At 38.7% G+C, this 24,629-nt stretch overlaps 1 protein-coding gene across 5 annotated transcripts in view; it reads right to left on the reverse strand.

The window, feature by feature from the left end:
• Positions 1 to 24,629, reverse strand: part of tprb (translocated promoter region b, nuclear basket protein) — a 77,809-nt gene that overhangs the window by 40,772 nt on the left and 12,408 nt on the right. For 4 of the 5 annotated variants that reach the window (XM_063064035.1, XM_063064032.1, XM_063064033.1 and 1 more), the window contains exons 2-16: positions 22,447 to 22,551; positions 22,089 to 22,162; positions 21,047 to 21,143; positions 17,534 to 17,637; positions 15,385 to 15,549; positions 14,826 to 14,918; positions 14,350 to 14,430; positions 12,415 to 12,502; positions 12,163 to 12,303; positions 11,984 to 12,078; positions 9,192 to 9,389; positions 8,620 to 8,727; positions 7,999 to 8,225; positions 4,480 to 4,643; positions 1,592 to 1,743 (exon numbers count right to left, since the gene is read on the reverse strand). In XM_063064035.1, coding sequence (XP_062920105.1) covers positions 1,592 to 1,743; positions 4,480 to 4,643; positions 7,999 to 8,225; positions 8,620 to 8,727; positions 9,192 to 9,389; positions 11,984 to 12,078; positions 12,163 to 12,303; positions 12,415 to 12,502; positions 14,350 to 14,430; positions 14,826 to 14,918; positions 15,385 to 15,549; positions 17,534 to 17,637; positions 21,047 to 21,143; positions 22,089 to 22,162; positions 22,447 to 22,551 — 1,892 coding nt within the window. Of the gene's footprint in view, positions 1 to 1,591; positions 1,744 to 4,479; positions 4,644 to 7,998; positions 8,226 to 8,619; positions 8,728 to 9,191; positions 9,390 to 11,983; positions 12,079 to 12,162; positions 12,304 to 12,414; positions 12,503 to 14,349; positions 14,431 to 14,825; positions 14,919 to 15,384; positions 15,550 to 17,533; positions 17,638 to 21,046; positions 21,144 to 22,088; positions 22,163 to 22,446; positions 22,552 to 23,287; positions 23,316 to 24,629 lie in introns of those variants that run through there. The other variant, XM_063064034.1, reaches the window with a different exon arrangement.

The following is a 24,629-nucleotide window of genomic DNA, read 5'->3' on the forward strand; positions in this document are numbered from 1 at the left end:
ACTAAAGAGCATGGATACAAGCTAATATTTAGAATAAACGAGCAGTGGATGACATTCTTCATCTGGAAAAATATATACATGGGTTGGAATTAACTGCTTAAAACCATGAGATTTATTAAAGGTTCTTCGATGAACAGTGATCCTCAACATGTAAGATTTTGAACCATGTAGATAGAAAGTTAGGTGAGTCTCCAAATTGAGCACTCTTAACTACTTTGGCTTAAGGTGTCTAGGGTCCAGATTCTGCATTTTCTTTAAAATATACTCATGTTTAGCTAAGTTGTTGGTCATCTGCTCCAATCTGCCCATGTCAAAGTACATTATTAGAATCACATATCCAACGTCTAAACAAATAAAATCAAGTTTTAATACACAGTATTGTTGATTTCATCCCCAATGTGAAAACTAAATGATAACCTTAAATATTCTCATGAAAATCAAAGTTTCTTTGTTGAGCTACTTATCAGGAGACCACAGTTAGTGTTACCCTCACTGACCACCAACACAAGCATACTCCAAGGATGTGTGCTTAGCCCACTGCTCCAGTCCTCGACACTCATGACTGTGTGCTTCAGCACAGCTCAAACACCATCTATAAATTTAGCAACAACACTACTGCTATTAGTACAATCTCAGATGACAATGAGGAGGCATACAGGAACGAGACAGATCAATTGGTTGAGTGACACAACAGCAGCAGCAAGACTGAGGAACTGACTGTGGACCTCAGGTAGGGAAAGTCAGGAAACACACACACCAGCCCTCATTGCGGGGTCAGGGCTGGAAAGAATGAGCAGTTTCAAGTTCTTGGGCATTGACATCTCAAACGATCCATCCTGGGCACAGCAGAGTGAAGCAATCACATGCAGCAACTTGATTTCATTTGGAATTTGAGATTTGTTTCATCAACAAAGACTACTGCAAAGTTCTATAAGTGTACTGTGGAAAGCCATACAGGTTGCATTGTAGGCTGGGTATGGATTGCAAGAGGGTGCGGAGAGTTACAAGACTCAGCCAGCTCCATCACGGACACAACCCTCCCGACCTTCCAGAATCTTCAAGAGACAATGCCTCAAAAAGGTAGCATCTATCAATAACAACTCACCATTGGGATATGCCCTCTTCTCATACATCCATCAGGGAGGAAGTACAGGAGCTTAAGAACACACACTTAATAATTTAAGAACAGCCACCACCAAGTTTCTGAATGGTTCATGAACTACCTTGATATTCCTTTATTGGACAACCTTTTTTTGCAATTTAGATTTTTACGACTTTGCACTATACTGCCGCCACAAAACAATAAATTTCATATTATGTCAGTGGCAAGATTTTTTTCTTATTCTGAAGCTTGTGGTGGGAACCAGATGATTTAATGAAATATCAGAAACTGCTAAATTATGCAGAATAAAAATGTGATTAAAATCTCTAAAAACTCAACCACTAATACAGATGAAATAATATTATTTGCCATTTTAAATGTTTACTCTATTTTTCACTGTATTACACCAACATTAACACCAGTATAAATCCAGATAAATCAACGTTTAAGATGAGTAAATAGAACACAAGTGCTGCGGTCCCTCCTTACCTGTTTTAGTGCTGTCCTTGATTGAACAAGTTCTGCAGACTCGACTGTAGGAACTGGAACTGGTGTGGAGGTCAACTGTGGCAATTGTTTTGTTTGACCTGGAGACCGTTTTGGAGTGGATGATATTAAAGGCATCTCTTCTGTTGTATTTCCTAATTTTGGGTGACAGCACGGGTAAACCACATCTTAATAGGTCTTTTAAAATATCTTAAAATTGACCACATGGCAAGTTTCCAACCAGTATAGATTTAAACAAGTCAATTAGCCTCCTCATGGGTTGTAAATCCATGATTCTTTACATAGAACATAGAATAGTACAGCACATTACAGGCCCTTCGGCCCACAACGTTGTGCCCACCCTCAAACCCTGCCTCCCATATAACCACCCACCTTAAATTCCTCCATATACCTGTCTAGTAGTCTCTTAAACTTCACTAGTGTATCTGCCTCCACCACTGACTCAGGTAGTGCATTCCACGCACTAACCACTCTCTGAGTAAAAAACTTTCCTCTAATATCCCCCTTGAACTTCCCACCCCTTACCTTAAAGCCATGTCCTCTTGTATTGAGCAGTGGTGCCCTGGGGAAGAGGCGCTGGCTATCCACTCTATCTATTCCTCTTATTATCTTGTACACCTCTATCATGTCTCCTCTCATCCTCTTCTCTCCAAAGAGTAAAGCCCTAGCTCCCTTAATCTCTGAACATAAAGCATTCTCTCTAAACCAGGCAGCATCCTGGTAAATCTCCTCTGTACCCTTTCCAATACTTCCATATCCTTCCTATAGTGAGGCGACCAGAACTGGACACAGTACTCCAAGCAAGGCCTAACCAGAGTTTTATAGAGCTGCATCATTACATCGCGACTCTTAAACTCTATCCTTCAACTTATGAAAGCTAACACCACATAAGCTTTCTTAACTACCCCATCCACCTGAGAGGCAACTTTCAGGGATCTGTGGACATGTACCCCCAGATCCTTCTGCTCCTCCACACTACCAAGCATCCTGCCATTTACTTTGTACTCTGCCTTGGAGTTTGTCCTTCCAAAGTGTACCACCTCACACTTCTCTGGGTTGAACTCCATCTGCCACTTCTCAGCCCACTTCTGCATCCTATCAATGTCTCTCTGCAGTCTTCGACAATCCTCTACACTATCTACAACACCACCAACCTTTGTGTTGTCTGCAAACTTGCCAACCTACCCTTCTACCCCCACATCCAGGTCGTTAATAAAAATCACAAAAAGTAGAGGTCCCAGAACAGATCCTTGTGGGACACCACTAGTCACAATCCTCCAATCTGAATGTACTCCCTCCACCACGACCCTCTGCCTTCTGCAGGCAAGCCATATCAATTTTTTCATATCAATCACAGGAAATCCTAATTTAAATTAGCCCATGCATACGTCAAGTCTGCACCTTGATCATATCCCCTCAAACCTTCTTGCTCCATAAGCTCAGTTCACCTGATTTTTTAGCTGCATTAGTGCCAAAAAGCTAAGCTTAGCCTACATCACCTCATAAATAAATTTCTCCAGCAGTGAAAACATCGTCAAATATGCTCCGTACCCTCTGTGGCTTAGACCTTCCTGTAGTCAGGGTTAATTTATAGTACTCATTTCCTCTACAAAACATACTCATGTTTTCTGCTCTCAGATTTTATTCTTCCTCTTCCTCAAAGGTAAAAACCACCTTTGATTTTTTTCTTGCCAATATTTTTACATGCACTATTTGCCTTCCAAATATCCTTTAGTTCATTCCTACACCTTTTGCTTCTACAAGCTTTGTGAAATAGCTAACCCTTGTTGGGTCCAAGGGAAAGGGTTATATTCAAGCGACCAGTCATTTTCATAATGGAAACAAACCCAAAACTTTCAGTCTCAATCATCAAATGCCTCAACGCACTCTGACCAATTTACTGAAACTTACTGAGAATGACACAAGAAACATTTGACACATTGTCCTTCTGGAAACCACTATGGACCAATTTCTGTGCAAACTATTCCAGTTACCTTATTTCTCTGCACCACTACAATCTATTCTCATTGTCACATGCACATCAACTTACTTTTATTCTTGTCCTATACTGAGGGAAAATTTTCAGTACCAATCAATCTACTGCTACAACTTGGATGCGAACGAAACAGTGTTATAGAGAAAATATGCAATTTCACAGATAGAACCTGGAGATCCTTGGAACATTAATTGCAATGCAATTGTGCTACTCAACTACTTTCTAGTTTCTACTTCCAATGCATTTTGCTTGCTTATTCTAATTATTCACACATACCACTTTTTTACCTTTGCCCTTTTGTGTAATAATGCCAAATAAACTGAATTTTAAGTCATCACCATTACCCCTTGTCCAACTTCATCCTGAAGTGCTTGTTATCTGATTTAAATATTTGAAATTCATTTTACATGTTCTACTTTTGTTTCAATTAAATGTTGCGATCTCTCTCTGCCTATTTTGCTTGTTGAGCACTCTAGACTTTAAGCCAACATGCTTCTGGACTGATATACAAGCATTTTCTAACTCTTCACTGGCCTAATAAGCTCCAGCTAATTCAAACTCTCACACTTTACCCTCCAATAAATACTCTAAAGAGCCTTGCTTCCCTAGATTCCTTTAATAACTGATTTTGTCGCATCACAAAGTTGAAAATAATTTTTCTTCATTGCTTTTAAGTATTCTGGTGACATTTTTCTATCAGTTCACAACACAAGTAACTGATTTTCTTCCAATGCTTTTCAGAAACAAGTACATATGTCCCATTCATTCCTCTGACACTGCCCATGAATAACAAAAAAAAATGCACAAAATCTCACTTTGTGAATTACTCAGCATGCCATGCAAATTAAATAACATTTGGTAATTCTCTCCTTACCCTGTGTTGGTATTGTCACTCCAGTCATCTGTGTAAGCAGCGTACGGTACATGTCCCGCTGCCGAACAATTGATTCCACTAATTGCATCTGATGACTTCTGGCTTCACGAAGGCGTTCAAGTTCACTCAGAGCCTCTGCAAGATTCAGCTGAAGTTCGGAAATTCTGCAGTTCAAAGAGATTATTAATTCTACCTATTGAATTACTTCTAAAAAAGACAACTTTGATGGGTAACATTTAGAGTCTAACGGAATTAAATGTTTTGTCTAACTGTTAGACAAAACACTACCTCTAGACCAATAAGGGAGCAGCGGGGATATGCTGATGACAAACTTAACCCAGAGACATGAGACAACAGAGAACTGGTCTTTAACAGAGAGACAATGAGGTTTTGAGGGTAAGAGGGACTGATGTTGATAATGCTAAATCCAATCTGTTACGATGCAATTACTGGGAATATATCAGCAGAGTATGCTGCCAGGAAGTATCCAAAGTTAAAATAAAGGTATAGTGTGAAGTTACAGTGAAGCCATAAAGGGATTTAGTGGATTATGAAATTGATTCATTAATTCATAGGAAATGAAAGTTCATTTGGGAAATTTCATATTAAAACAAGCAGTCATCTCTGGCTTGCATGTACTGAGCAGATGCTAATTATCCTGCTAGGTGTTGCCAACATTGGCCTTAATTTCAATTCCAGCTACTATTGCTTCTACGTCTCATTTCCACCATTTCCCTCTCTGTGTTCTCATTCATCTTTCAGCTAGATCCAAAGATTCAAAGATTCTAAGTCAATTCATCATCAACAAACGTACAAATTATAAAACCTGGAGATTTGTTTGCTTAACAGGTAGTCGCAAAGCACGGAATCCGAAAGAACCCAACTTAAAAGGAAATATGACCAACCACCAGTGCCCAGAGGTTTAAAAAAAAAACATGCAGTTAGAAATGAGCAACAACAGCAATCCAAACAAAATTGAGCTCTTAGGTCCAAACCACCGGAGCAGCTCGGAGCAGGCTTAAAGCCGCAGCACTCAGTTCACATATTTGATGCAACCGCTCCAGAGTTAATAAATAAGCCTTCACCACCAGCTCTCTGCTTGCACCAATACCATGTGCATCATTCAGGTTCACTTGGACTCCACTGTTTATTTTGATTTCCTTAACACTCGAGATGCTCTTTATCAACTACAGCTTAATATTTAATACAATCATCCCACAAAACTAATAAGCTTCAAGACCTTGGCCTCAATACTTCCTTGTGCGAATGGATCAATGATTTCCTCACTTGTAGGCCCCAAATAGTTCAGATTGGCAACAACATCTCCTGTACAACAGCACAGATGCACAAGGCTGCATGCTTAGCCCCTGCTCTACTTGCTTTATTCTGAAGACAGTTCCAATGCCATATTTAGCTTGCTAACAACACCACAGTTATTGGCCAAATCAAAGGTGGTGACAGACCAGCACATAAGAAGGAGATTGAAAATCTAGCTGAATGATGCCACAACAACAAACTTTCCCTCAATGTCAGCAAGACCAAGGAGATGATTATTGACTTCATGAGGAAGAAACCAAAGGTCCATGAACCAATCGATCAGAGGATCAGGCGATCAGAAGTGGAGAGGATCAACAGCTTTAAATTCCTTGGTGTTATAATTTCAGAGGACCGGTCCTGGATCCACCACATAGGTGCATTATGAATAAGTACCCCTACTTGCTTAGAAGTTTGCGAAGATTCGGTATGTCATCTAAAATGCTAACTTCCATAATGTGTGGTTGAGAGCATCTTAACTGGTTGCATCACAGACTGGTATGGAAACACCAATGCCCTTGTACGGAAAGGCCTAGAAACAGTAGTGGATACAGCCCAGTCCTTCATGATTAAAACCTTCCCCACCACTGAGCTCATCTACATGGAGCGCTGTAGCAGGAAAGCAGCATTTGCCTCAAGGACTCCAGCCACCTAGACAATGCTGTCTTCTCACTGCTGCCATCAGGATGGGGAAACAGGAGCCTCAGCACCCACACCAGCAAGTTCAGGAACCGTTATTACCCCTCAACCATCAGGCTCTTGAACCATTGTTTACATTTACATCAATTATATTGTAATTTGTCCTTTACTGTGCCTATTGTCTTGTTTGTTAATTATTGTACTGTCATGTACTGTTTTGTGCACTTTATGTAGTCCCATATAGGCCTGAAGTCTAGCGTAGTTTTGTGTTGTTTCACGTAGCACCATGGTCCTGGAGGATCATTGTTTCGTTTTTACTGTGTACTATACCAGCAGTTATGGTTGAAATGGCAATAAAAACGACTTGACTTGACTTGACTTGAACTTCACTCACCCCATCACTGAAATGTTCCCAGAACCCATGAATTCACTTTCAAGGACTCGTCATCTCATGTTCTCGATAATTTTTTTTATTTATTATTATTATTATTACTTCATTTTCCTCTAATTATATTGTGTTTCTTGTATTTATTGTGTATGTCTACAATCTCAGGCTTGTATATGGTGACATATATGTACTTTGATAATAAATTTACTTTGATCTGCTCCAAGCTCTGACAAAAGATCATTGATTTGTAACATTTTTTCCTCCAGTCCAATGCAGCTTAGTATAACTATTTCCAGCATATTCTTGCTTTTATGCTAGATTCCAGCAGAAACATTTGAAAAACTGGAGTCATCTTTCAGAATATGTCCAAAGTACCAATTAAATATACAAACGTTTGTAGAAGAAATTCTTCTCTGTGTGGAACGCAGAGATAAAACTGATACAAACACAGACACAGAGGTGTAAGGAAGCAACACACAAAGTTGCTGGTGAACACAGCAGGCCAGGCAGCATCTCTAGGAAGAGGTACAGTCGACGTTTCGGGCCGAGACCCTTCGTCAGGACTAACTGAAGGAAGAGCTAGTAAGAGATTTGAAAGTGGGAGGGGGAGGGAGAGATCCAAAATGATAGGAGAAGACAGGAGGGGGAGGGATGGAGCCAAGAGCTGGACAGTTGATTGGCAAAAGGAATATGAGAGGATCATGGGACAGGAGGCCCAGGGAGAAAGAAAAGGGGGAGAGGGGGAAAAATCCCAGAGGATGGGCAAGGGGGTATAGTGAGAGGGACAGAGGGAGAAAAAGGAGAGAGAGAGAGAAAGAATGTGTGTATATAAATAAATAACGGATGGGGTACGATGGGGAGGTGGGGCATCAGCGGAAGTTTGAGAAGCTTCTCCTATCATTTTGGATCTCCCCTTCCCCCTCCCACTTTCAAATCTCTTACTAGCTCTTCTTTCAGTTAGTCCTGACGAAGGGTCTCGGCCCGAAACGTCGACTGTACCTCTTCCTAGAGATGCTGCCTGGCCTGCTGCGTTCACCAGCAACTTTGATGTGTGTTGCTTGAATTTCCAGCATCTGCATAATTCCTCATGTTTGTGGTGTAAGGAAAGCAACTTTTCAACTGGTTTGAGGTGTTTACAGATTAACAACCAACAAGTCATCAGCAATTAAACAACTTACTGCGAAGAAGTTTGTTCCTGCTCTTCCTTTTCCTGTTTTTCAGCAAGTTCACGAACAGTCACCAGTAGTTGTTGATTTTGTTGTTGCAGTTCCTCAACACTACGATAGGTCACCAGGTGCTGAGAAATTACCTCAGAGGAACTGCTTATGTTGGCAGAACTAACTTCATCTTCACGTAAAATATGATTTCCTCGTGCATCTTCCAGCTCCATCAGAAGAATTCTATTCTGAATCACGAGCACAAACATATCCACGTCAGATGAGAAGCAATGGCACATGGATATAACTGCTCCATTAGATCTAAGTAAATTAAATTTTCAAACATACAAAAGCTCATCTAATGCACAGCAATAGGCCATTCAGCAGATGAAAGAAAGTATATTCTCTTCCTAACAACACTAGGTGTACCTACATTTCAGGAACGTCAGCAGTTCAAGAAGGCAGCTCATCACCACCTTCTCAAGGGCAACTAGCAATGGGCAATGAACGCTAGCTTAGCTGGTGACACCCGCATCCCGTAAGTGAATTTTTTAAAATTTAGAGCTGTAGACACCGTAGCAGCTGTAGCTGCTTTGACTTACTGGCATGACAATAAAATGTAACATAATGCTAAATACTAACCTGCTGTGAAAGATCTGACACTTGCATTTTGTATCTCTGGTTCTCTCTACTAAGCAATGACGCTTGCTTATTCGCTTCATCAGTACATTTTTGTAAACGTCGAATTTCCTACAGAAGCAGATTTTATCAATGTAATTCACTTTAATACAATTCTTTTACAACATAAATTAGCTTGCATAGCATTTTTAAAGGAATGTTTAAACAAAGACAATTTTTCCCCAAGAACTGCTTTTAAAATATGGATCAATAAGAATCAATTGTTGTGATAAAGTTTCACAAAACTATTTTGTCCAGATTATGCACAGACGATATTCATTATTGAAAAGGAAACAGCTAATACCCAGCTTCCTACCATTGTGCCTTTGTACAGCCTTACAGAACCACAGTTGCACAGCGGAGAAACGGGTTGTTCAGGCCACCACATACATGCCAACATTCTTGCCCATCTATAGCAATCCCATTTGCTTGTACCAGCTTTATTTTTCTATTTATATTTTCAAACTGCAGTTATTTGTGGTCAGAAAATGTCTTCAAACCAAGTAATAGTTAAGGAAGTACAGAACAAAAGTTACCTTCATGGCATCTTCTAATTTAGCTGAAAGATTTGCTACAGCTTTTTGCACACGTTCATATTCTTCACGCTGACGCTTCAGAAGTGGAGCTTTCATCTCTACCTCTTTTACAATTTCATCCAAATATTTATTAACTCTCTTATTTTCCTGCTTTGCCAATAGCAACTGATCTTGAGCTTCAACATACCCATTATATAACTGTGGAAACATTAAGCAAGCATTTTATTTCATCGAAATTACACTTATACATTCTTATTCCAAAGAACTCCCAAGAGAGTGCAGAGTTTACATGTTCCTGCCAGAATTAAAGGCAAAGTCAACAGACATAGGGAACCTTGGTTTTCGAGGGATATTGGTAATCTGGTTAAGAAAGAGAGAGAGGTGTATAGCAGGTATAGGCAACAAAGAACAAATGAGGTACTTGAAGAGAATAGAAAATGTAAGAAAATACTAAAGAAGGAAATCAGGAAGGCAAAAAGAAGACATGAGGTTGCTTTGGCAGATAATGTGAAGGTAAACCCGAAGGGTTTCTACAAGTATATTAAGAGTAAGAGGATAGTAAGGGACAAAATTGGTCCCCTAGAACAGGGGTCCCCAACCTCTGGGCCGCGAAGAATGCAGTGGTGCAACGGTAGCCGGAACGCTGCATTCTTCACAGCCCGGTATCGGTCTGCAGCCTGGAGGTTGGGGACCACTGCCCTAGAAGATCGGAGTGGTCGTCTATATGTGGAGCCTCATGAGATGGGGGAGATCTTAAACAGTTCTTTTTTGCATCAGTATTTACTCAGGAAACTGGCATAATGTATATGGAAGGAAGGGAAACAAACAGTAGTGTCATGGAACATATAGAGATTAAAGAGGAGGTGCTTGCTGCCTTACAGCGAATAAAGGTAGATAAATCCCCCGGGCCTGAATGGTATTTCCTCGGACCTTGAGAGAGATGAGTGTAGAAATTACGGGGGCCCTGGCAGAAATATTTAAAATGTCTTTAGCCACTGGTGTGGTGCCAGAGAATTGGAGGGTAGCTCGTGTTGTTCCGTTGTTTAAAAAAGGCTCCAAAAGTAAACCAGGGTAATTACAGGCCTGATATCAGTAGTAGGTAAATTATTGGAAGGTGTTCTGAGAGATCGGATATACAAGTATTTGGACAGCCAAGGGCTGATTAAGGATAGTCAGCATGGCTTTGTGTGTGGTAGATCATGTTTAACAAATCTTGTAGTTCTTCGAGGTTACCAAGAAAGTATATGAAGGAAACGCTATGGATGTTGTCTACATGGACTTCAGTAAGGCCTTTGACAAGGTCCCACGTGGGAGGTTAGTTCAGAAGGTTCAGACACTAGGTATCCATGGAGAGGTTGTAAACTGGATTCGAAATTGGCTGTGTGGGAGAAGACAGAGAGTAGTAGTGGATGTTTGCTTCTCAGACAGGAGGCCTGTGACTAGTGATGTGCCTCGGGGATCTGTACTGGGATCATTATTGTTTGTTGTCTATATCAATGATCTAGATGATAATGTGGTAAATTGGATCAGCAGTTTGCTGATGACACTAAGATTGGAAGTGTTGTGGACAGTGAGGAAGGCTCTCAAAGCTTACAGAGGGATCTGGACCAATTGGAAAAATGGGCCAGAAAATGGCAGATGGAATTCAATGCAGACGTGTGAGGTTTTGCATTTTGGAAGGACAAATCAAGGTAGGACATACACAATAAATGGTAGGGCACTGAGGAGTGTGGAGGAACAAAGAGATCTGGGAGTTCAGATACATAATTCCCTGAAAGTGGCATCACAGGTAGACAGGGTTGTAAAGAAGGCTTTCAGCATCCTGGCATTCATAAATCAAAGTATTGAGTATAGGAGTTGGGCTGTTACGGTGAGGTTGTATAAGACATTGGTGAGGCCAAATTTGGAGTACTGTGTACAGTTCTGGTCACCTAACTATAGGAAGGATATCAGTAAGACTGAAAGCGTGCAGAGATTTACTAGGATGTTGCCGGGTCTTCAGGAGTTGAGTTACAGGGAAAGATTGAACAGGTTAGAACTTTATTCCTTGGAGCGTAGAAGAATGAGGGGAGATTTGATAGAGGTTTACAGAATTATGAGGGCTATAGACAGAGTAAATGCGAGTAGGCTCTTTCCACTTAGATTAGGAGAGATAAAATACAAGAGGACGTGGCTTTAAGGTGAAAGGGGAAAGGTTTAGGGGGAACTTCTTTACTCAGAGTGGTGAGAGTGTGGAAAGAGCTGCCATCTGACGTGGTAAATGCGGGCTCACTCTTAAGTTTTAAAATAAATTGGATAGATACATGGATGGGAGAGGCCTGGAGGGTTATGGACTGGGTGCAGGTCAATGGGACTAGCAGAATATATTCTGCACAGACTAGAAGGGCTGAAGGGCCTGTTTTCTGTGCTGTAGTGTTCTACGGTTCTAAACTCTATCCAGTTTCATTATCACTGCTCTTATGTCACAAATCCTGTGCTTTAAGTAAAATTCTGCTATCAGAAGTTTTGAAAAGCTGCTGTATCTCAAAACAAAGGTGAATTTTGATTGCTCAAGAAAACTGTAAAGGTGCAAGGAAAAGTTCAGTGGCTGACAGTGAAAATTTGAGTCCTAGAAAATGTAACTGTAAACAATATGCATGACACTCTGTATATAAAGTATGTTATAATTTATCTATGAGCTTCTGAAAATTTTTGATTGAAGCCCAGCAAAGAAACTCAATTATTACCCTCCTATGGTAGACCTCTCCAAGATAAACTGAAATGAACATTAGTAATTAGCACCAGTCTTGTACCTCTGTGAGCTTCATTCCAGGCTTTACGATCTTAGCAACAGCTGCTGCAGTGGGTGACATAGCTGCAAGCTCCTCTTCTGATAAAGCGGCAGCTCCTATCATACAAAATACACCACCAGTTGGTACATAACAAGACATATTTACTGTTACTAAATATGTTTTTGTATCTACTCAGGCACCTCTAAGCTTTGTAGTTGAAAGCAGATGGTTAGCATTTTCCAGTTCCTTTTCCAATTTGATAATCTTTTCATTTAGTTCAGCAACTGCTTTGGTTTTGGAGGTCTCTGTCTCAATCAGACGATCTTCGGTTACTTTATGAGCTAGAACAAGTATCAAGCAAGTTAATTTTACAAGGAACTTAAACCAAAAACATCTACACCGAAAGCAACTCGAACCAAAAAAGAATACACAGATGTTTGAAATGAATATACCTTCATTTGCCTGTTTTAGTAGACTATGAAGCTCCTCGACAGCTCTGGTGAGTTCAGTTGCTTTAGTTTCAGAATCATCAGCTGCACCCTGCAAAGGTTGAAGGCTTGGTATTTACTACACAACATTCACTGGTGGTTTATCTTAAAATCCAATCACTAGAGGTCAAATGAATGTTCTTAAAAGAGAGCCAGGTCCATCAATATTACTAAAAAATGCAAAATTATCAAGTCATATTGATGTGGACCTTGCAGGTACTCAAAAAGATTAGCAAAAGCATGGAACTGTCAAGAGACAAAAAAATCCAAAACATGGCAGATGACACAAAGAAGTGTGTAAAATACAAGCAAGAATGTTGTAATAGCATCAAAACAGCACATTAAAGTTAATGGAACAAACAGGCTTGTGCTAATAGAGAAGTATGAAGTTAGACATGGCAGTGATAGAGATCCATACAGGCAACACCCAAGTTCATTATTCAGGTTATGCAAATTCACTTCTATGAATTCACCCAACATTGCACAAAAATTTGAGTTATGGAATAAAATGAATTCTCACGGAAATCATGTGAGGAAAATAATTCAATAACCACAAAAAGTGAAAGAAACGATACATTTTGTCCCTTTTTATTTTTCGTCACTCATACAGTGGAGAATTAAGATCTGGATACGATATGCCCTGTTCAGTCAAAGAATATGTGAATAGATGTCTCGGACTACAGCAATGCACAGTACCTGCGAGTCATTTTCTGTGACCCGCTGCTTTGCAGGAGCCTCAGTAGCCACATCCAGCTCTTGGACCTACTCCTTTACATAATCCCTCGAGCTACTTCACAACAACTGAGGCATCTCATTTTAAACCATTACCATGCTGAACATCTATACTACCCTTCTCCCATGAACCCTGCTGCTTTCATTCATGCTTCCTAAACCAATTCCTAGTCCATATCAATACACACACACACCCCCGCACGAAGAGCAGGTTAATATATAAGATGTCCCAACATTAAAATCTGTTTAAAATCTAAGACAGATTCAAGATCAGAATCAGGTTTAATATCACCTGGATACGTCACAAAATTTGTTGTTTTGCAGCAGCAGTATATTGCAAAACAATTAAAAAAACTATAAATTACGATAAGAAATACATATAAAAATGAAATTAGTTCAAAAAGAGAGCAAACAAAAGGAAAAAAATTAAGGTAGCCTACATGGATTCAATGTCCATTCAAAAAGATATCTGATGGCAGAGAAGAAGCTGTTCCTGAAAAGCTGAGTTTATGTCTTCAGGCTCCTGTATCTCCATGATAGTAGCAATGAGAAGTGGGCATATTCTAGGTAATCGGGTCCTCAATGATGTACGATGCCTTTATGAGGCATCAACTTTTGAAGATGCACTCGATGCTGGAGAGGTTAGTTCCCATCATGGAGCTGGCTGAGTTTACAACTTTCTGCAGCTTTTTCCTGTGCAGTGGGCCCTCCATACCAGACAGTGATGCAACCAATTTGAATGCTCTCCACGGTACATCTTAAGAAATTTGCAAGTCTTTGGTGACATACCAGTCTCAACAAACTTCTATTGAAATATAGCCACTGTTGTGCCTAGTTGCATCAATATATAGGGCCTAGGATAGATCTTCAGGCATACATATTACCTCAAAATTAGTTTTCTCCCCTGTAGCTGTGACTGTCGCCTTGCATAAATTAATGTGGGATATTAATGGCTCCCCCCCCCCCGCCAAACTTCCACTACCAGCATTTCAGGATCCTGTCACTTGTTCACTTGTATGGAATCCTAAACCACCTCATCTACTTTTGGCATGAGAAGCGAGGGATTGCCATGGGTGGAAACAGTCCTTGAAAAATTTACCAGCATTTCTCTGGAAATTCCAAGTGCTCTGTGCAACTAAGTAACATTTAAAAGAGAAAAGATTATACCTTGTACAAATTTGACAACTTCACATGTGCATTCAATTCGTTTCGAAACCTCTCTTCCATAGTTGCCGACTGTTCCTTGGACTGATCAGAAAACAGAAACAGATGTAAGCTTGGTATAAACAGACCTAACCCTAGATAGCCGTAAACATGAATTTCCAATGAAAGTATAATTTATTTATTACTACACACCTGCTTCACTATTTCCTCTATATAGAGAAGTTTACAGATTTGATTTCAGAAAATACCAGACACTGAATGGCTTGATTTTTTAAAACTTTCTGCTAAATTCTACCCCAACTATTGTAGTGGATTATTGGTGTAGCTTGGTACATTGGAAAGCTAACAGAGAAAAATAAATTTGAAAGATGAACAATGACAGAAACTATTTTAATGTGCACCATAACTGAACTGGGGAAACATGTTCCAATTTTTGAATATTATTTTTGCTCATTCAATTACCGTTAACAAAGACTAACCTCCTTCAATTTATTCATTAAATCCTCAACCTGCTCCTCAAGGTTTTCCTTAGCTGCTTTTAACGTATGAATTTGCTCTTCTAGGCTGCAAATCTGTAGAAGGTAACAGTTAAAAATCAACAACCGGGTTAGTCAGTGCCAGAGAATCAAATGTGAATGCGTTCAGAGAGGTTTCACAGGTGAAAGTAAGAAGAAAAGCATTAAGTGGCAGACTCCCTTCAAGTCTGCATGTGATACATTAAAACCTAGTAATTGTGCTGAGTTTGAGTGTTGTAGATTTAATTTCTAGCTTTCAAATTAAATAAACCCTTCCATCAAGTTCAGATAAAAAATAGTAAAATGGACTGTTTTAAATTCGTTCTTTCTTTTTAAAATTGTATTTATGTTTTTTTTCTTCTGAATGTATTATATGTCTGTGATGCTGCTTCAATTAAGCTTGATTACACATGCATATACATGCACATACGATAATAAACTCAACTTTGTCTTGAACCTTTGGGTTGCTGAGAAAGATAGAAATGTTATTGTTTGTATTCACCAAGCAAAAAGGACAGATTACCTCGTCTTTCTTGTTCTCCAGATTGCATCGGAGCTCGAGAATTTCATTGCTTTTTTCTCGACGAAGTCCGACAAGTTCATCCGTCTTTGTTTTTATTTCTGTATTCAACCAACTGTTCTGATTCATTAATAATTCTTTTTCTTGTTCCAGACGCTTTTCACGATACTGCAAAAAAATTGGTTTACCAATCACAGAATCATTCCCATTGAAGGTAAGCCCACTGGACAGAGTGCTCCAGAATTTAGATCTAACGATGATGAAATGGCAATATACATCCTAGCCTTGAGGTAGAACTTGCATGGGGTGTTCCATGCACTTGCTACTTATTCTCCTTCAAAGTAGAGGTCACATGCTTGGAAGGAGTAGTTGGACTATTCTGCAGAACATTTAGGGTAGTGGATAGGTTGTCAGTTCAGCAATCTTTGTCCCAGATGGCAGACTTACTGGAGTAGTAATCCAGTATTCGATCCAGTCAAGTGTCTTCCATTACACTTGGAGCCACTGTATTTAACGTGACTGATCCAACAGGAAGAAATAGGCCCTCAGCACTGACTTACTAATGCCTTTCAAATTCTATTTTTCACTGTGATTACCTATTTACTCCAGTAAATGATACCAATCCTACTTATTTACTCCAGTAAATGATACCAATCCTATTTAACTCTTCTCAAAGCACCATATCATTCCAGGAGTCTCATCTAATAGGATATTGCTACAATCTTTCCTCACTGCTCACATACAAGGTGAACCCCAGACACCACCTTGAAATTTTCCAAACCATTTTTGTATGTACATGATGAGCAACCAGTGACTGTATACAAAGTAAACAGCTTTCATATAACTTGGATAATGACTCCATACTGTGCATTGGTCTAAAAGAAGTTTCTTTTTATACGACTGCATCTTGTCAAATCACTACCAATCATGACAATGGAGGCCAGCTGTTTATTAACATCAATTACGTTTGGAGCATTTAAACAATTTAATTTGTTTATTAATCTGTGTCGATGCTTTTGAAATATATTTATACTTGGAGCATGTTTGAAGTAGCATGTTCTAGTTATTACTCATGAAGTTCATGTCCCTATTCCTCAAGAATAATTACCCAGTGTGTTCAAGAGTATCAAAAACAATGCTTACTTATTATGATTACAATAACTTTCAAGGTTTGTACATTTTGGATGTTTAACTCAAACAACATAAAAGTACACTGAATCAAATCCAATTCACAGCAATGGCTGGATCTTAATCTTAATAAGAAAGTCCAATGTATTGCCAGGGAGCATCATCCAACCTCAAAGGCAGCCACCACAAGATCCAACTATTCCTCTTTTCATTTGTATCTCAGGTATCAGCTTGATCATCTTGCATTCAACAACATTGAAGTCATTATAAGTATAGAAGTGGGGGGGAAAGATTCAAATATTTAAAAGCATGGAATTTTGAAATAACCTTAATAGTCTATGCTTGGACAATATTCATAGCTTATTAAACAATTAAGATGTTAACTTACACCCACTCATCCAGTAAATTTTATATGGAGAAATTCTACAAAAAGAAAATTTGTTTTGGAATGGCAGAGTCCAGACCTTAACCCAATTGAGATGCTGTGGCATGACCTGAAGAGGGCTGTTCATGCAAGGTATCCCAGAAATATTAATGAACTGAAACAGTTTTGAACAGAGGAATGGTCTAAACTTCCTCCTCACTATTGTGCAAGTCTGATCAACAGCTACAGGAAACATTTGATGGAGGTTATTGCTGTTAAAGGAGGTTCTACCAGTTATTAAATACAAGGGTTCACATACTTTTTCCATGCCTGGACTGTGAATGATTAAACAATGTGTTCAATAAACACAGGGGAAGTACAATTGTTTGTGTGCTATTAGTTTAGGCAGATTGTATTTGTCTATTATAGTGACTTAGATGAAGATCAGACATTTTATGAGTAATTAATGCAGAAAACCAGGTAATTGCAAAGGGTTCACAAACTTTTTTTTTACAACTGTATGTCTGGAGTTACATTGCAATCAGTGTCATGACATCTATGACAGAAGAAAATGTCATAATGTCTAGTGATTAGCTAACAGTTTTACCAAAAAAGGATTAAATCAGCAATATTTTATCCAATAGCCATTGAAAAACTCACCTTAACAGAGACTTCTGATACTTGAAGCTCATCAAGTTTTAACTGAAGGTCTATTTTAACCGAATTTGCTTCCACAAGTTTATCATTTAGACGTTTTAAATCCGCTGTAATAAGACAAAATGTTTCAATTCAATAAACGGCTTTGTTGCAAAATGTACTCATGACTAAACAAATCAACAATCAATCGACTATCAAAGAGAATACAGTGCATGATTCAACATATCTGAGCCACGATTTCCCCTTCTTTTGCCACTTCCCTTCTTAAAGAGTGACACCTGCAATTTTCCAGATCTCTAGAGTGATTTCTGACTCTAGTAATTCTTGAGAGACTACTACTAATCTCTCCACAATCTCTTCACCTCTCCCCTTCAGAACTCTAGGGTGCAGTCCATTGGACATATTCACCTGCAGAATTTTCAGCTTCCCAAGCAGCTCGTCTTCAGTAACAGTATCTAGTCATTTCTGAGCCCCGACACTCTAGAATTTCTGGCATAACGCTAGCGTCTTCCATATTGAAGCATGATTTTCCAGCAGTACGATGTCCACTCTTACCTCTATTTTATTCTTCATACATCTGAAATAACTTTTGGTATTCTCTTTTCTATCAGTAGCTAGCTTTTTTCATATTTTATTTTTCCTCCCCTCATTGCCACCTGTTTGTATTTAAAAGCTTCCCACTTTTTGCAATATTGTATGCCCCCTCTTTTGCTTTCATGCTGTCTTTTAACATCATCCTTTACTAAGCTCTGTGTGTGTGTGTGTGTGTGTGTGTGTGTGTGTGTGTGTGTGTGTGTGTGTGTGCGTGCGCATGCGCGCGCGTTTACTTAAGGTAGTCAACTAGGAAACAAACCCGGTAGCAATCTATGCCAAGCTAGTTGATCTTAAGGGAGTGAAAGGGTGGAAATTAAATGTGCACACTTCAACTGTTTACATAATTTGTGGTTCTTTCTTTCTCTTGCACATCAGATGTTGGTCATTTATTTTTTTTTCTTTAATTGGGTTCTTTTGGGTTTCTTGCTTTGTGGCTACCGGTAAACAAACAAATCTCAAAATTGTATAATTTATAGTCTTTTTTAATAAATGCACTTTGAATTTGAACATTGTTCAGTGATAAATGCCAGATGTTATATTTATGATACAAATCAAGAGATGGCAGTCAAAGTACTGCATTGTTTATGGCTCTTAGAACTACACAAAATATTTTAAAATTGTTTTCATAGATGGGAAGAGTTACAGTATGTTAAAGAGGAAAGCTATGGAATGACAATATGTTAAAGGAAATTATGCCTTCCCATTACAAGGTGTCACCAATGACATTTCCTAAACTTGCTGATCATACAAGGCAATTTTTTCTCAACGTTTTCACTTTTGCTCCTCACAATCAAAATTCACACCTATGCATCCAGTTTTCATGTTGAGCAAATTTTATAAGGTACTTCAATTTGTGCAACATACTCAATTTACTTTCTTAAATTTGAAGTCCCCTATCTGCGAAAATTAACTACGAATTCTCCAGAGGTCAAAAAATGTTAGATATATATTAATTATTCCCACATAACTTGATTCCCATCAAATACAAATACTCAATACCCTACTACACATAGAATACAAAATTAACTACAATTATAGAGAGCTTACAGTAAGTGCTAAGTACAAATGTTGAAATTACACATTATTCTTTGTCCAATTTCTGTTCTTTAACAAATCAACTTGACTTCAGGAAGCAGGCAGCACACATGCTCCAATCTACAATGATGTTGAGGTCAAGAGGATTGAGACCTTCAATTTCAGAGTAAACATCAATAGCCCCTTTCCAATATTTTTTCTCTTCTTTTCCGCTCATCTTCCCTCTTCTTCTATTCCCCTCTCTAGCCTCTTAGCCTACTCACCTACCCCATCACCTCCCTCTGGTGCCCCTCCTCCTTCTCTTTCTCCCATGATCCACTCTTCTCTCCTATCAGAATCCTTCTCCTCCAGCCCTTTGCCTTTTCTTCCCCCCCCGCCCCCCCCATCTATAACCTTCCAATTTCATCTCCCCTCTCCACCCACCTGGCATCACCTATTACCTGCTGAGATCCACTAGCATTTTGTGCGTTGCTCAAAATATCAGTGAACCTTTCATTTGTCTACATAGCTAGAGAGGAAATCTTAACCTTAACCAAATTTCCACCACAAAACATCTTTCCCACCCAACAGAAACACACACAACTTCATCAGGACTGGAAAGGAAGGGGAAAGAAGTCAGATGAAGGAGGTGGGAGGAGGGGAGGAAGAAGCACAAGGTGATAGGTGAAACCAGGAGAGGCGGGTAAGGATTGGCAAAGAGCTGGGAAGTTGGTGAAAAGATAAAGGACTGGAGGAGGGGGAGATCTGATAGGAGGATAGAAGACCATGGAAGAAAGTGAAGAGGGAGAAGCATCAGAGGGAGGTGTTGGGCAGTAAAGGAGACAACATAAGAGGGGGAAAACAGAAATGGGGAATGGTGGGGGGGGGGGGGGCAATCACCGGAAGTTCAAGAAATTGATGTTCATACCATCAGGTTGGTGGCTACCCAGACAGAACAAAAGATGCTGCTCCTCCAACCCAAGTGTGGCCTCATCGTGGCAGTAGAGGCGTCCATGGACTAACATATTGGAATGGGAATGGAAAGTAGAATTGAAATGGGTGGCCACTGGGAAATCCCACTCTTTGTAGCAGATGGAGCAAAGGCACCCAACGAAGTGGTCTCTCAATCTATGTCAGGTCTCACGGATATACAGGAAGCCAGACTGAGACCACTGGATACAATAGATGACCCCAACAGACACACAGGTGAAGTGCAGCTTTCCCACCCCTTATACTTGTTTTATTTATTATTCTAGTTTTTGACCTAAGGTTGCCAAGAGGGTAACATCATATTTTACACATGACCATTTTTCCTCAATGCTCCCTTACACTTTCATTGCATCTCATTACATAATACAAAATCTGAAACAAAATCTAAACATGTAAACACGAGAAATTCTGCTGGAAATGTTGTGCTCCAGTAAATAATCCCAAATATAACTAATGAACTTAGTGTTTCATCAATTTCATCTACCTTCTCTTGCAAGCAGACTAATCTAACCATGCCACGACGACCTATTTTCTTATTAATAATCTACAAATTTTATTGGGAGAAGATGTGTGCAATCACTCCAATTAGTGATGTTTGTTGTCTCTTTCTATCTCTGTCCAAACTAGAACTAAACTTGTTCAGAGGCAAGATCATTCCTCACAACTGCTTATATCATCTGCATTTACCAAAGTCACTATTCCCAACTCCATTTCAGTTTTCTGTCTTTCACAAGAGCTTTCAAGAAGAAACAGGTACATATGCAGATGAGATGTAAAGTTAACTGATAAACAACTGTGCACATCATATGCATTAGAATTGTTTTAAAAACTCAGAATTAAACTAGGTACATCTTTCAGAAAGATAGTGTCCTTAAGTACAAAGTGAAGCTAAATTTCAATTGAAGGTACTCATCATACCATTCAGATGTTCCACTTCCTGTGATCTACGTTCAAGAGTTCTTACTAGCTCTCGTTTTTCATTATCCAATTCATCTTTTGCACGAGAAAGCTGGCCCTGTTTCAAAATGAAATAAAAGTTAAATACACCAGTTATTTACATTTTCGATTCAAAAAATGCTGGTTCAAGCCACTCCATCCTCGCTTCCACAATTGGTCACTGTGGTCCATGTGATTTCATTTTCTGGATCAAAAGGAACCTTGTCAAATGCTATAATTCAATTTAACAACAACAACCACTCAATTACCTGTAAACATCTGTCACTTCCTCAAAAAAAATGTGACATGACTCGCCCTTACACAAAACCAACTGACCTTCCCTAACAAGTCCATGCTTTGTCAAATGCAAGTAAATCTCCACTAACAACCTTTGCCACTAACTTCCCTACCAGTAATGCAAGGTTCACTGACCTACAATTTTCTGTATTATCTTTTCTGTCCTTCTTAAACAAAGAAACAAACCTGAGATCTTGACCATGGCTAAAGAGATCACAAAAAAAATTCTGTTACAGCCCTTGCAATTTCCTCCTCTGCCACCTACAGTATCCAGGCCCTGAATGCTTTTCCATCTTAATGATTTTTAAAGCCACCCAACACCTTCCTAACCTTAATATCAAAATGCCCTAGAGTATCAATATAACATTCCGTGATCTCACTATTACACAAGTAATTTCTCTTTGATGATTATCAATGCAAAGTATCCACTAAGGACCTAACCCATTTCCTCTGGCTCCACACACAAATTTCCCCCTTTGTCCTTGTGTGGATCTCATCTACTTTCTTGCTAATACACATATAAAATGCCTTGGGATTCTCACTACTTGCCAGATGTTTCATTGCCCCAATCACACTCCTAATTCCTTGTTTAATTTCTTTCCTGATTCTTTTACCATCCTCAAAGGCACTATTCCATTTCAAATTCCTAAACTTAGTACATGGTTCCTTATCATTGTTAACTAAATTTGTCAAGGATAAATAAAACATTGTAATTCCCAATACATACCTCTGTATTCATCAGTTTTTCCTTAGAAGATTCTAGATCCTTATTTTTACTCTTAGTTTCTTTTAATTCGTCACCTATAAGCAATAAATACCATAAAGCAAAGATAATTGATCCATTGCACATTGTAATAATTCATTATCAAAAATGTTGGATATTCAGTCCCATTCCACAATGCAGAAAATTAAATAACTTTTAAATTTAGAACCCAGTCACAAACGTGCAACAGTTCTCCTGCAAGCGTAACTCAGGATCTCAAGATGGACCCACCTGACAATACCCAATATCGTGCAAATTCAAGATTTAAAATCAAGATTTAGAAATCAAGCTATCTTAAAAAAAAATGTACAGCAGTACTTACTAAGTGTAGATAGTTCCTCATGCAATTTCTGACATTCTTGAGTTTCTGATACTAACTTTTCTTGTGTCTGGGTTAGTCGTTTTTCCACTTCAAAATACTGTTGCTCTGAAATATTTTTTTTAAAACTTTCAGTTTGAACTTTCTACAGCTGTTATACCAAGACATTAAAGTTTTTTTTTAATCTACTTTACTCATGCAGTTGTAACAACGATGCAAAACTTACTGTGTATGCAACATACTTATCTAACTACCAGTTCTCTATTAAAAGCTACCAGAGTTAATGAAAGATGATAACATTATATCAATGCATCAAGAAATGTGTCCACAAATCCCAAATGATGTGTAAAATCAAAACAGGAGTACACAGCTAGGATTAGGAGAAATCTAATTAATTCTATCTATTAAGCAGGAACAGAAATGTTAAAAAATTTTAGTCCGAATGGAAAGACAATTTCAGTACAATTTCATGAAATTATGGTAATGGTTAAGACAAGGAAGTAAACATGATTTGTAACAATTCTATCATTTTTACTATCACACAACCTTGAGAATCACTAGCCAGAGCAGCAATTATTATGTAAACTCAATTCCCAATAATGTAGTGGGCAGACTTTTGAGAATTTCATAAGTGGGTTGATAAAACCAGCAGCCCAGTTTAATACAGTTGAGTTTGGTCAACAAAGTTGGGCAAAAAAAATTAATCATTCAATAGACCATATATAATCATATAATAAACCACCATTTTTCCCCCACAAATGTTTAGTACTGATTAGCAAATGATTCACCAAATTCAACATCCATTAATAAACAAAGCCAAATAATAAAATCAGAAGCAACTCACTTGCCCTCCTCATATGAAACAGAAGCCTCCTGTAATTTGCAATTTTAGGATTATTTACATAACATGCACCACCACCACCCCCCCCCCCCATTGCCTACAGAAAATCACAAAATTCTAAACAGGCTAATAACAACTTTGCACACAAAAAAGTGCATCTAGTGGCAGATAATTTATGAACAAAATCCCACAATCACCTTTGAGATCAATGTTCTGTAAATAGGGATCAGCGCTATTGGTCTATAGATTAAGGATGGTCTTGCATTGGAGGGGGTCCTGCTGTTCAAACATGAGCCATGGGATCAGGGATATAGTCACGAGCAGGCAGAAATGCTGCTGTCAAATGTAGTGACCAAAACATTGTAATACTATTATGATGCATAAGCCTCTATTATGTGCTCACATAAGGGCTTGACTACACTGGACCTGTTGCTATGGAGCTATATTTTACACACGAAAGGCTGAAGAAAAAAACTTTTTCAATGCAGATTCATCATGATTCTAATCAGGATCTTTTTATATAATTACAATTACTGATCTTTCATTAAAATATACCTATGGTTAATTTCCCCCATCCAGCAACTGAGAAGCATACATAAATGAGCATTGCAATTTAAATTTAGATCATTCACAATATGGAATTTTTTTAAAAAACTGAATCATCTGGTCTACCCCTCTGCCATCAGATTTCAGAATGGACATTGAACCCATGAACATTACCTCACTACCTTTTTTTTTTAAAAAAACACTACTTGTTTCAATATATATACATACACACACACACACACACATATATATATAACATTTACTGTAATTCAGTTTTTATATATTATAATGCACTGCTACTGCATAACAAACTTCACAACATATGCCGGTGATATTAAACTGGATTCTGATGATTCTGACTGGAATTCCAAAGTAAAAATCTCAAGTGGCTCACTTAGAGCACTGCTTCACAACCTTTTTTTTAAGCCCAACACTGCACTAAAGCACCTTCATACTTGCCCCCACATATTTTCCAGCGCCCCCCCGTAGTGTAAAAATGTCTACCATATGCCAATATGAGAAAAATAAGTCTGCTTTAAATTTTTATTTGTCTTTAAACCCAGCTTACACAGTACCTGTGCACTGTACAGCAGCTTGGATATCAACGTGATCCTTAAGCTTGATGGTTTTTTTTTAGCAAGAGTTGATATATTTGGTTCAAGTTGTGACAGCAAAAGCCTTAAGTCCCCACATGTAACAATGTCCAAAGTTTCTGCTTTTTGAGTGTATTTGGTTCACTGAACTGAAGCCTCTTAATAAGGTAGGAGGAATGGAAATGCAAAGAGCAATTCTGAGTCTT

This window comes from Mobula hypostoma, chromosome 12 (assembly GCF_963921235.1).
Source record: "Mobula hypostoma chromosome 12, sMobHyp1.1, whole genome shotgun sequence".
In the NCBI taxonomy this organism is placed as follows: Eukaryota; Metazoa; Chordata; class Chondrichthyes; order Myliobatiformes; family Myliobatidae; genus Mobula; species Mobula hypostoma.